This window comes from Notamacropus eugenii, chromosome 1 (genome assembly GCF_028372415.1).
Source record: "Notamacropus eugenii isolate mMacEug1 chromosome 1, mMacEug1.pri_v2, whole genome shotgun sequence".
NCBI lineage: Eukaryota > Metazoa > Chordata > Mammalia > Diprotodontia > Macropodidae > Notamacropus > Notamacropus eugenii.
In genome coordinates, this window is record NC_092872.1 from 178904720 (window position 1) to 178918401 (window position 13682).

General features: G+C 37.0%; 1 protein-coding gene across 3 annotated transcripts in view; it reads left to right on the forward strand.

Moving 5' to 3' along the window:
• SLF2 (SMC5-SMC6 complex localization factor 2) overlaps positions 1 to 13682 on the forward strand; it is a 48899-nt gene that overhangs the window by 7281 nt on the left and 27936 nt on the right. For all 3 annotated transcript variants that reach the window (XM_072620209.1, XM_072620202.1, XM_072620219.1), the window contains exons 2-9: positions 584 to 627; positions 1033 to 1586; positions 3458 to 3515; positions 7210 to 7718; positions 8391 to 8461; positions 9499 to 9621; positions 10436 to 10603; positions 12164 to 12266. In XM_072620209.1, coding sequence (XP_072476310.1) covers positions 584 to 627; positions 1033 to 1586; positions 3458 to 3515; positions 7210 to 7718; positions 8391 to 8461; positions 9499 to 9621; positions 10436 to 10603; positions 12164 to 12266 — 1630 coding nt within the window. The remainder of the gene's footprint in view (positions 1 to 583; positions 628 to 1032; positions 1587 to 3457; positions 3516 to 7209; positions 7719 to 8390; positions 8462 to 9498; positions 9622 to 10435; positions 10604 to 12163; positions 12267 to 13682) is intronic.

Sequence of the window (13682 nt, forward strand, 5' to 3'; positions counted from 1 at the left end):
TCCCAATCACATGCCACAACTTGTTCAGCCATTCTCCAATTGGTGAGCATCCGCTCATTTTCCAATTCTTTGCTACTACAAAAAGAATTGCTAAAAAGATTCATACACGTACAGGTCCTGTTCTAGGCAGTTCTAAGACTGTAAGTTGCAGAGAACATGCCAAATTGTATTGGGCACTGTTACACCAATGAAATCACAGATCCTGTCTATATTAAAAAAAAGTATTGTGGAAAGAGCATTAGGTTTTAGAATTAGTTAGAGGTTAGGTTCTTACTACTTATGTAATGCTGGCCGAGTTATTTCTGTAATTCTCATTTACAAAAAAATATTGAAAGGAGGAATTTGGACTTGATGGTCTAAAGATCATTTCCAGTTCTGATATACTATAACCTTTCATTATACATACAGATATACATGCAGATTCTCCATTTAGAAGTATAATATTCATTGTTATATTAACAAAACGTTGTTTTGGAACATTTTTCAGGGTATAACCACTCAATGTGAAATTAGTTCTGAATTATTGAGATTTTTTACATAATTTAAATTAATTATACTACATCATTTGTGTCTTGTTTTTCAGAAATCACTCAATTACAGATTTCTTCAAACCAGTCCCAAAGCAAGGTTTGTGTGCTTTTACATAACTTCCTCTGTTTTGGGGGGGTAAACAACTATCAAGGCTTTAAAAATATGTAGAATTCCAGAGAATTCTTTTATGGAGTAAAAATAGCAGTTTTTCATAAACTTAATAAATTCTAAAAACAATAAAAGTCTGACATAGTAGTGTTTCTTACACCTAAAATTATATCATAAAAGTGCTCGCAGTACACATCTTTTCGAGTCTTATATATAGGCAGTTCTGATGGAAATAGAGGGCAATATGCTTAAAGCTTTTAAATTGTAGTGGTTGATGTCTGAAGTCTGAGTACCTCTACTTCCATTGTAAAATTCTCTGTCTTTATCCTAATCTAACTAAAATTTTACTTTTTTATTTTTAATATTTTTTACCTTTTGTGTTTTTGTCTTTAGTTGAATGTACAGATAGACTCATGTTGAACTCACCACAAAGGACAAATCATAAATATGGAGAAGGTAGATTATTGGACACTGGTGTAGGACAATTTGAAAAAAGAATATCTGCAACAGAAAATATGTGTAAAAAGATGCCAACTACACCACCAAACAAGAGCCCTATTACAGAGACTTTGATAAGAGGATTTAAAGAGAAAAAAGGTGAAAGAAATGCACCTGAGAGAAGCGGATCTCCTGTGGTGCAGAAAACCCAGTCTTTAGTGGTTGAAAAACCCCTTATTTCTACTTCACATCATTGCATGTCAAGAAATGAAATGAAGGACCCAAGGGAGCAAGAAAGATCTCCAATCAGAATGTCATCACATAATCATGGAAGTATGAGAGAGAAGGCTGAGTATACAGATCACAACAAGACAATGACAGATGCCAAAAACTTGTTTTCATCACCAGAGCCTGAGATTTTGAAAAACAATTGCAGCAAAATTGGTGATAGAAATGACATATCCAGGTGCCAACAGTTAGAGTGCTCTGGGAAAATGCAACAGGAACCAGTTAAGTCTAAGTTTCAATTGTCTTTAAAATCCAGTTGCAAAGAGAGAGAACTAAAGAAACAGAGATGGAAACTAGCTAAGCACAAAGTCATTTTTCCAGAAAAGGCACTCTCAGGAGAAGGCAGCCTTTCGGTAAAACCCTATAACAGAGATACACAATTCAAATCAAGACAGGAACAGGCCATGCAGAATATCATCCTAGAAAAAAAGTAGACTTTCAAAGAAAGGTGTATGTAGTAAGAACTGAGTCGCTACATTTGTAAAAGTCCAACAACTTTTTTAATGCAGAAATTGGTGTCACACAATTGTCCTCTAATGTTGAATTTGTATTAGGTGCTGATTTTCTGTCTTTCTTACATCTATCCTCTGGAAGAATTCTAAAAAGTCACTCTTAAATTGACTCAGAGAAACAGATTTTTGTTTTATTTTGTTTTTCTTTTCCTAGTGCTGGACTTAGAAAGTGATCCATTTTTTCTTCATTCTTCAGTCAACTAGGTACCTCCCTGTTCTTATTCAAGTTACCAAGGCCAGTTAAATTCCTGGGTATTGAAGGAATTGGTTAATGTGATTGAGCTGCTGTCTATAATCTTTGTTAAGATTACAGGAGGATTGGAGCCATTTTTTAGGAAAACAATGCAATGTAATTGCTATTTATTAAATTAAAGAACTTCTCTATATACCAAGTCTTTAAATAGAGGGAGTTGATAGATTTATTAGAAGCCTGAGATAAGGTAACATTAAACTTGAAAACAAAATTTGCCAAAGAGGAAACAAAACAATTAACTTGTGAATGGAAAGTTAAATGTCTCTGCACTCTGAATAGTTAGAGAAATTAATTATATCTTTTTCCACTGGGGCTGCTAGTTGGCTCAGTGGATAGAGTGCCAGGCCTGAAGTCAGGAAGATGAATCTTCCTGAATTCAGATCTCACCTCACATTTATTAGCCATGCCACCCTGGATAAATCAGTTAACCCTCTTTGTCTCAGTTTCCTCATCTGTAAAATGAGCTGGGGAAGGAAATGGCAAACCACATAAGTATGTTTGCCAAGAAAACCCCAAATGGGGTCACCAAAAGTCAAACATGACTGAAATGAGTGAACAACAACTTTTTCCACTAGACCATCTTTGAAGTTGTTTGCAGTCTTTTACCTGTAGGTTCTTCACATAGTGCTGGTCATCAGAGGCTAGTAGTGTCTTGTTTTGCAAGATGCCTTTTGGGTACATCTGCCTTTTTAAAGTGAGAAGTATTAATGTACTTCCAAAAAGTAAGCTGTTTAACTCCATTTCCTTAAGACAGCAGCTATTTCTGAACTACTTTTTGCTCATGTTACAATGTAATTCATTAACCTTATCTAACCTTATTTTTCTGTAGGCCTTTTGAAGGGAAGTCCTAATTTCATATCTACCACTAACACTAGATGTGTGATCCTGGGCAAGTCTCTTAACCTCCTTGCCTCAGTTTCCTTAACTGTAAAATGATGATAATAATAGCACCTACCTCCCAAGGTTGTTGTGAGGATCAAATGAGATAATATTTTTAAATGGCCCTTAGCACAGTACCTGGCAACAGTATATCATGTATGAATAACTATCCTCTTCTCCTCCCTTCTCTTATTTAGTAAAATGTGAAAAGAGTGTAGAAAAATTGCACTATTTTCTGAAGGCAAGTGTCCTTAGCTCTCATAATAACAAAAGCTGAGATTATTAAACTGTAGCTCAAAGGTGATAACAATTTAAATCTAGCCTCGTATAAGAAGTTTTCTTAACTTTTTTTGGAAAGGGTATTTCATTTCTTTGTAAAAAAAAAAAAAAAAGTAAATATTCACTCGTTTACACCTAATAAAATGATTCTCTCTCATTTGGTTACTAGGAAAATGGATGCCCCTCAAGAAAAAGATTACATTCTGATTCACTGGAGGCTGCTTCAGGTAGAACAATACAATTAAATAATATGTGGAATTGTAAATAAAGGCTTGCATCTTAGTGACTGCATTTAAAAAAATAAAGGGATGTTATTTGAGAATATAATTTGCTTTCTGAGTAAGAATTGAAGCTCTTAGATTAGTTAGGAGTGGTAAAATGATCATCTGACAGGAGATGAAATCTTGAATTTATTGTATATGAAATGTGTGTCCTGTTCTCATTCTGTGTCCCATTTATTCCTCCTCCCGCACCCCCCCCTCAAAAAAAAGCTCTTGAGATAGTGTGGCTTAATGGATAATACTTCTGAACTTGGAATCAGCAGATTTCTGCCCTCAGCCCTTGAATGCTGTGTAACCTTAGACACGTCATTTAACCTCTGAGCTTTGGTTTCTTTACCTGTGATAATAGTAGCATCTACCTTATAAGGTTGTTGATCAAATAAAATAGTATATCTTACATGCATTGTAAACCTTAAAGCTGTTAATAAATGTCAGCTGTAATTATTTCATTTAGCATTTTGGTTTTAACACATGCAGTGTTGTACTCATAGGACTTAGGGAAGAGACCTTAGAGGTCCAAGCCTATTCCCTCTTTTTAAAGATGAGAGAACTAAGTCCCAGAGACAGATAGTGACTTACCCAAGGTCATACAGGTATAAAATAGTAGACTTGGGTCTTCTGACTTGAAATCTAGTGTCCTTTTTACTATACCATGTTCTGATAAAGGTTTCTGATGAGCCTTGCCTTGTTCCACTTTTCCCTGTTTTAGTACACTGTCTCCTCATCACTTTTGTATATTTCTAAGTAAGGAGACTTGATTTAAACCTAGGTACTCCAGTTGGGTATAAAGACATAAATGGTATGCTTTTTAAATCTAAATGACACAGAGCTAAGAAAGATAGTTACAATTACTTATTGACAAAATCAAGATTCAAAAAATCAGTTGAGCAGGTACAAAATGAGGTAGGTATAACTATATCATATGAAAAAGATTGGAGGGAGGTTTAATGATTTGCTCAGTTTGAGTCAACAATATGATGTACTAGTTGAAAATTGCTAAAAGCTTCATTTTTTAAAAATAGGATTCAGAATGAGAGGGAAGTTTTACTATAATCTGCCCTTCCCAGACAATATCTGGAGTTATTGTGGTCCTTTCTGGCTGCCACATTTTGCAATGGTCATTGATTATCGAGGATATGTTCAGAGAAAGAGGACAATGATGAAGGGACAGAAGACCCTGAAATCTGTGGGTTGGTGGAAGAAAATAGGGATATTTAGCCTTGAGAAGTGAAAGCGTAAGGAACAAGATTGTTGTTTTCAAGCATTTGAAGGACTATCATATGAAAGAGGAATTTATTCTTTGTCTACAAAGTAGACTTACTCTATTTTGTTCACAAAAGCCAGACAAAATTAGGAGTAATGGATGGAAGGTCTGAAAATGTAAGTTAAAGTTTCAGCATAAAGAGGAACTACCTAACAATGAGAACTATCCAGAAGTGTTTAGGAGGGTTTGTGGTTTCTCTTTTACATGAAGTCCTCACCTAAAGACTGGGAGAACACTTGTTGGGGATGTTAACATATGAACTAACTAAGGCTCAGAGAGACTGTATCTTCCCTAGAGAGATACAGATGATACAGAGAGACTTTATCATCGCATAGCTGGTAAGCTGCAGGTGAAATGTGAACCCAAATCTCTCTTGACTCCAAATGTAGCTCTCTTTCTGCCATATTCTTTTTGGAACCCGTTAAAGCTCACTAGTGGGGGGAAAATGGTAAATTGTAAACCTGCTTTACTCTTCCAAGCAGTTCCTTGCTTCCATTTCAGATATGAATTATTAGTTAAATTATTCATTATTAGAACGTCACCTGTAACTGGCTTATTCAGCCTTTTCCACTAATAGGTTAAATTTCTTCCTAAATAATCATCATTCTGATGGATTGCTCAGTCTCTTTTCTGTGAACAGTGAAGGAATTTTGTATTGTTCTCTGCACGACAATTCGCCCTAATATGACAGTTGGCTGTCTTTTTTTGACCTTAAACTTCCAGTTAGATCAGACCTAATAGAAGTCTATCCCAAATTTCCTTATATTTTTCTTTGTCTCCTAGTCTTGTCCCATATCAGTTGTTTTTGACTTTCTAACAAGGCATTTAAGGCAAGTAGGTGGTGTAGTACAGGGCTTCTTAAAAGTTTTCCACTTGTGACCCCTTCAGCACTTCTTAGACATTGGGTCCAGACCCCATACAGGGTCTGGAGTCAGGAATACCTGAGTTCAAATCCAGCCTCAGACACTTAGTAGCTGTGTGACCTTTGACAAGTCACTTAATCCTGTTTGCCTCAGTTTCCTAATCTGTAAAATGAGCTTCAGAAGGCAATGGCAAACCGCTCTAGTATCTCTGCCAAGAAAACGCCAAATGAGGGTCAGACATGACTGAAAAGAGTATCACTTTCCTTCTGTATGACTAAAATGACTGAGCAACAACAAGGCACTTAATCTGTTGAAAACTAAATTATTCTGATCTGTTTTTTCCAGTCAAGAAATGGGAGTACCTGCAGTGGGATTAAGGTCACATCTTGTGTATACAGGCAAATTGAAGTAGAGTTGAGACATTTTCATATTTTGTTTAAATGTGTTTAGAATGCATCACAATTGAGTTTTATCGTACTGATTAGGATTTTGAAAAACTTATGTCCTAGCTTACCCTGATTTTGGGGTGTGTCCTAATCATATTATCCAGATAATTAATGTTTTACACCTGTAGGGTAACATATTATAAAAGAAAGAAGCTAGGGCCCTGAATTCTGATCTGAGCTCTCTTAGGTGACTTTATCCTCTCTGAGTCTATAAAATGGGGCTTGTAATAACTGTACATTTTATTTCACTGGGGTGTAGTAAAGACCAAATGAGATGTGCTCTCTAAATGGTCACTATTTATGTGACTTTGGATAAATCTTTCCACCTGTGGGAAACAGCTCAGTTCTGATGTCTGCCATATGAGAGGCAATATAGTACAGTGATAGGGCCTCAGTGTCAGACAGGCCTGGGTTCACATCCTGGCTATGTGACGTTGGGCAATTCAATCTAGTCTCTCAGTGCTCCAGACAACTACCCAAGGCTATCATTTGAAGAGACAGTACTGATCTGTATTGGTAGAAGGAATTTTCTTAATAGAAATTAGTTATACTGTTGAAAACACAAGTCTGGTTCAAAAAAAGCAGAATAGAATTTTGAAAGGCACACATTAGAAAATCACAAGTCTAGACAACAGTGTTAAAAGAAATGGTCGGTTAGGTACTGAAAATACATAGCCAAATAAAAGGGTTGGATTTCAGTTATCCCTTCCAAGCTTGAATCCTGGATTCAAAGGCCAATATAAAGCTACTTAACTCATTTGCAGTGAGGCCCTCTTAAAAGTATAGTGCATATAGAACTGGTCTTAAGATTTGGGCTCAAGTTCTGATGCTCATTCTCAATGTGTGTGTGTACCTGGGCAAGCTATTTTCAAGGAAGTATTGACCAGATTCACATTGCAAATACCAAAGAAAATTAGTTGGTTGTGAGAATTTTGGTTATATTTTCAACCTTTATTTCAGAAATAGACACAGATTTAAAACCAGCATCAGCCCTCAGAAAAATATAGTTTTCTACAGTTGGGTATCAAATGAAATGAAACACTCACTTTTTCCTTTATGTATTTTAGATGCTGAATCCTCTGGGGTATCAGATGCTGAAACATGTATTATTTCATCTTCTAAAGAAGAGAAAGAGGTCACCTTACCTAAAGCGTCTATTACATATTCTTCTGTGTCAGCCAGGATCAAGAAACGAAGAGAGAGAAATTTCAAAGATGTTGCTAATACGTTGTCAATGAAAACATCTAGTAAATCTTTGCCTTTTCAAAATAGCAGTATCACTAAGGGTTCTCCAGCTGTACCTGGAGATGTTGTGTTGTGCAGCACAAGCATTTCAAGGTCTTCATGTGAAAACTTAGAAATTTCCAGTTCCACTAGTGGCATACCGAGAAAAAAACTAGAAGTTTATTTTGATAGTGATGAGGAAAATTTAGATTGCAACCTGGAAAGTGATGAGGAAGATATTGCATTAAAACCACTGCAAGAAATCATGTCTTTGAATTCCAGTCAACCTACAACGTCAGAAGAACCTTTTGTTCTTTCAGAAAAGCTCAGAGCATTATCATCAAATGTTTCAGTAAGTGGTTCTATTTTATTAGTATTGCCTTGAAAGAAGGAAAGTAGATTAAGAAAAAGTATCATCTTAAAAAAAATTATGGGCTTATTATATTAATTCCTAGTTCAGCAAATTAGTTCCCTTTTAGACTATGAAATACTAGAAATACTTTCAGTTTTTATATTTTGTAAGTAGTTAGGATGCAGAGGTATCAGGGGTTAGAGGCTGTAAGTCAGCAGTATCTTTCACCTACCTTGGGAGAAGAGCTGAGTTAAATTTTAAAATGTTTGGTTTCGAAATTTAGTTGTTGAATAGTTTAGCTATAAACTCATGTTGGGTGGTAGTACTACTTTAGAATTTATGATTTAATGAGTTCAAAATATAATTAAGAAGTGGAGATGAGATACAACACTGAGGTCTTGAGTTTATGCACTCAGTTTCTTATGAACTAAGATTAGCAGCACTGTGTAAAGAAGATAAAGATGGATTATTGAATATCTTAGTATTAAAATCCCTTAACTTAATAGTTGTGTCAGAGCTTGCTTTAAAGAAGGACATCAGTTTTAGTGTGCATAGAAGGCTTAGAATAGAAAATGATTTTTCTAACTCCTGAATAACGACTCCCCACATAGCCTAATTTTGTTGTTAAAAGCTATGTTGCAAAGTGTATTTCAAATTTTCTTTTCATTGTAGGTAAGTGTTCGTTACCAGTGTTTTGAGAACAGTTTAGAGCGCCTAGTGAAGGAGAACGAAAATCCTCCAAGGTTAGCACTGTGCTTTATTTGATTAGGTCAGTCACCTTTCATATGGAAGTTTCCCTGAACCCAAGGTTGTGGCAATGGTTGCAAAATGAGTCATATTCAAAGGCTGATACACAACAACTAGCTCATTGGACATAGCCAGTGTATTGGTTTGTTTTGCTTAGGGTTCTGTTGCAGGGAGACAGGTCATTGTTGGGAAGTGACAATGGCTGTAAAACAGAAAAACAAATTATTTGCTTTTAAAAAGTGGTCTCTCTTCACATAGTATCAATTTATTTGAGATGCATTAATTTATTCACAGACTAAGCTCATTTTAAAATAATATATTATATTATTAAATGGCACTGTAAAATGATTTTTGTTTCCTACAACAATAACACCTCATTGATAGGACAAAGCCCTAGGATCAAAAGCACAAGTAAAAATTGTTTTTATAGTTCAGTGCTTGTTGTACAGTGCTAACAGACATGGTTTCTGCCCTTAAAAGTTGATTCTTGCCTTTTTTTTCTCTAGGATACATATTTGATGGGTATGTAGAAAACTTGATTAAAAGAACTTAAACCTTCTGAGAAACTCAGTTAACATTCTAGAGAACTTTTTATTATTTGGTCAATATGAAATAAAGGAACATAGGATAAAAGTCATATGTAAACTAATCAGGGGCCTCCATTCCCTTGGGTTTTTTAACTCCTTTTGTCATAAATCATTTATGGACGTTGAGGACAACATTGAACTACCATTAAACTACAACATTGAAGGCAGAGGAAATCTGGTGGAAGACTGTGATGCTGGAGACCCTTTTAGAGTACCAGTAACAGGACAAGAACTCTCAATTTATAGACTTCATGTGTTTTAGAGATTTGAACTATAATGCATTTTACATTTTGCTTTGAACCATAACTTAGTCCCATGAAATGACTAAATTTGTCATATAGCAAAGTCTTTTATACCAGAGGTTTTCTTGCATAACTGGTCATAAAAATGGAGAGGTCTTTAAAATATAAATTGTGTTTATCACGTCATTCTTTTATTTCTCCTAGGTCAGATGAATGGGAAAAAGAGCTAAAGGAAGATTTAGTGAAAGGTCAAGGAATAAAATCCCAAATGGAGACAGAAGAATCAGAAAATACAGATGATGGTGGAGAACTCCAGGAAGAGCATAGGTAAAAAGATTTTTGTAAACAGACACTTAATTTCATTTACATTTCAAATTCTATATAATATTTCATCAGGAAATCTAATTGCTCCTTTTCATGCTGCTAGTTCCTTTGTAAGCACTGGTGGGTTAGAAGAAAGGTAGGACTCTATGATGAGGTAACACCATGAAGGGCCATTTCCCAGTGTATTTATTTTCTGAATCAGTTCAATTTTTTTTCAGAGACAACCATGACTTTGTGCTATTTAATGACAAAAAGAGAGTCATGTTTATAAACCTGATGTTATATATTCTCTCCTGTTAGTCTCCTTAATCAAGAATTGACTTAAATCTTTAGGTGAAAGTCAGTGGTATATTGTGGAAAGATTATTGTACTTGAAGTCCCTGAGGCACTTGGGTCTGAATAAACCTCTCTCTTCCATATAGAGTGGTTATGAAAAAAGTGCTTTGCAAAATTTAGAGCATGATATAAATGTGAATCATCATTTAAAATGTACTCTATCACAGTTTTTAAAAGACTATTCCAATGACTTTCTCATTTTAAAGATGAGGAAACTTGAGTGCTGACAAGAGAAATGACTTGCCTGAGGTCCCGTACCTAGTGGGTATAAGGTCCTAGGTCTCCTGACTGGCCAGTGCTCCATCTGCAGTCCGCTGCCGCCTCCAAACTTGGCTCAGTCTTTACGTTTTAGTCTTCCACAAAGTTGATAAAAATGAAACATCAGAAGATACAGAAATTAATACTCAGCTGAATCCTTTATTACATATGAGTACTGTTTAGTTCTCAGTAACATGGGCTTCTTTTGCTCTGATTTTAATAGGGATTTTTTAAGGAAATTCTTCGTTGCTCTTGACGCTATTCCTGATTGCCATCCTGGTGAAGAAATATTTCACTGTTTTAATTATGGAAAAATTTTCAGTCAACATACATTGGACTTAAGGGATTGTAATTCTGTCCCAAAGAACGCTATTGAAGATCTTATTCTTAAGTAAGTAGAACAGCAACCAAAAAAACCCATGAGATAAAAAATATTGCATATCCAGTAACCTTGCAGTTATAATATGGTCTTAAGCGTTATTCTTCCCACAGGGTGATTACTTATTACAACCTGTCCGGTATACTCTTAAACTTACTTTTGCTTCATGTGTTGCCTGTTTAGAAATAGAAGGTTGGCAGATCAGTTCATTATGTCACTTATCCATTCAGTCTATCCCAGGAAGTCTATTCCTATAGATAATAGGTTCCAGGGACTGTAGTGTAGCATTGTCATTTCCACACCTGGGGAGAGTGTAAATAAAAACCCCAAGCTGGAAGAGTGAATGGCAGTTAAACCTGAGCCTTCATGAGCTTTTTTTCCTTCTCAAGTAAATTTCTATCCCAGAACTACTGGTATCTACCCCTTTGTTTGACCACCAGTAGTCTTGAGGTATTGACTGATAAGTTGCAAATAGAGGCTAGATAGAACTTCAGGCTGACCTGCAGGTGAACCAAAGATACCTCAAGGGAGTAGAGAGTGACCTGTTATCCACTTTACTAAGAAATGGAAACAGCTGTCAGGGGAGTTATGAAGCTGAAAGGTGACAGGCATCATAGGATGATAAAACGGAGAGTTGTAAGGGACCTTTGCAGAAATCATCTTTCCAGTCCAGCTCTCTCATTTTACAGATGAAGACTAAGACTAAAGAGGTGGAGGGACCTGTAAGTGGCAAAATCAAGGTCCAATCCTCTGCTTCCACCATCACCTGCTCTGACCACTGTGCCTCTCTAACATGTAGATAATCAAGGCCCAGCTGATAGCTGGGGAGAGGGATGCACATGATATGTGATTGAGCAGATAGAGAGCCTGAGGTAACTGAGTAGAGACTGGAGGGGTAACTCTAGAGCTCATACAAGAAGATTCAGGGTAGGGATTCAGTAGAGTTAAATAGAAGATAACCTCCTTACTTATATTAGGGACCTATCTTACTCTGCAATCTTAGTTTGTTCCCGAATTTCATAAAAGAGCTTTTTTAGCTTTACAACTTTAATTGAATTAGAGAAGGAAGGTGTGCTTTAAACTAGAAGAGGTAATCTATGTAGATTACTCCACCAGAGTGGAAGCTAGGTAGACAAGGCCTTGCTAGCAGTGATGAGAGAGAAGAATGGCTGACCCCCAAATTGCTCTGCGATACAGACCTGTAGGTAAGAAAAACCTTATAGAACATGCTTGGGGAATAAAGTGTAGCCCTCTTCCTCTTCCATCTCCAAGCCATTTTAAGGGGGATTGGTTGTTCCTGATGCTTTCCTTAGAAGCTTAGGTCATTGTGGCAAGCAGTCAGTTCCAACTGCTCCCCTGGAACATAACTATTAATTACCAAATCAGAGCAGACCCTAAACCAACAAAGGTACATTGTGTTTGAACAAGATTTGTGATAGGTGTTAACTAGCTACAGAGGAAAAGATCACTATGTGTGCACTGGCTAAACCAGAATGAGGACCTTTTTTTTTCTAGTTGAAATGTTACCATAGGACATTATGGTAACTGATACTGCTTTCCCTTGTTTTGCAGATCAGAAAAAGCACAGCAAATTTTTTTAACAACACAAGGATATCTCAGCACTGCCTATCACTACATCCAGTGTCCTATACCTGTATTAAAGTGGCTTTTTCAGGTGAGAGGAATAATGTGTTTGCCTCCTCTTTTGCATTATGCTTACGAGATTATGTCTTATTGCCCTTTTTATGTGCCACAGTAAGGTCTAGATAAATTTGTTTGAACTAAATGATCATTAGAAAGGCATTACAGAGTAAAAAGTTCTAACCTCAGTCAGCCAACCTGCCATGTGCTAGCTCCTGTTAGGCACTTGGGAGACTAAGACAAATGCAGTGGTCCCTGCTGTTAAGGAGCTTATGTTGTCTCAGAGAAAACAGCAAGTAACAAACAGTCCAGTACTTAGCATACTAGCTCCTATGTGCCAGGTGCTGTGCTGGGGGCTAGGGAGACAAGGCCAAAGTATTAAATGTTCCCTACTTGAAAAGGACTTAGATTTTCATAGAGGACAAGTGGCTACTTGTGTAAACAATATACATGCATACATACAAGTATATTCAAGTGTAAATACAAGGTAATTTGGGGGAGGGCGCTATTAGCTGAGAGGATTAGGAAAGCCCTCATGTGGTCCTTAGACTGAGCTTAGACTGAGAGGGGTGGGGTGTAGGTATGGGGAATAGCTCTGGTAAAGTCACAGAGATGGTAGATAGAATGTTATTTCTGAGGAGCAACAAGAAAGAAGGCCACTTCTTTAAATGCTTACCGTGGCTAGGAAAGTAGGCTGCAAAGGGTTTAAAATCCCAGTAGAGGAGTCCCTGCTTGGTCCTAAGAGACGTCACTGGAGCTTATTGAGCAAGAGAGTGACATGGTCAGACTTGTGCTTTAGAGGTATCACTTGGGCATCCCTATAGAAAGTGGTTTGGAGAGGAGGAGGGCCTGGAGGCAGGGAGACCAGGGAGGAGGCTGTCCGACTGAGCGGTGACAAGGGCCCAAGGTAAGGCTGAAGCAGTGTGAGTAGAGAGACCTGGCAACTGATGAGATACGTGGAGTGAGAGTGAGGAATTGAGGATGATTGCCATAAGCGAACTGCTCGTCATAGTCTCCACATTATTGTTTTCTCTCTGGGTTTTTGTGACATGAACAGTTTGCTTCTTCCCCAGTCAAATAGAAGCAAGCTTGGAGATATTGAAAGGGTGATAGGATGAAGAGTGTGATATGGTCAAAAGAGTACTGACATGATAGTCAGGAGACCTGAGTTCTAGTTCTGCCCCTGACTGGGTAGCTATGTGGTGCAGTGGATAGAGTACTGGGCCTGGAATCAGGAAGACTTGAGTTCAGATGTGGCCTCAAACACTAACTGGATAAGTCACTTCAACGCTGTTTGCTTCAATTTCCTTATTTGGAGAAGGAAATAGCCAACCACTCTAGTATCTTTGCCAAGAAAATCCCAGATAGGGTCACAGAGTCAGACACCACTGAAATGACTGAGCAACAAAGGACTGTAACTTACTATGTGACCATCAGTTTCCTTTTATTC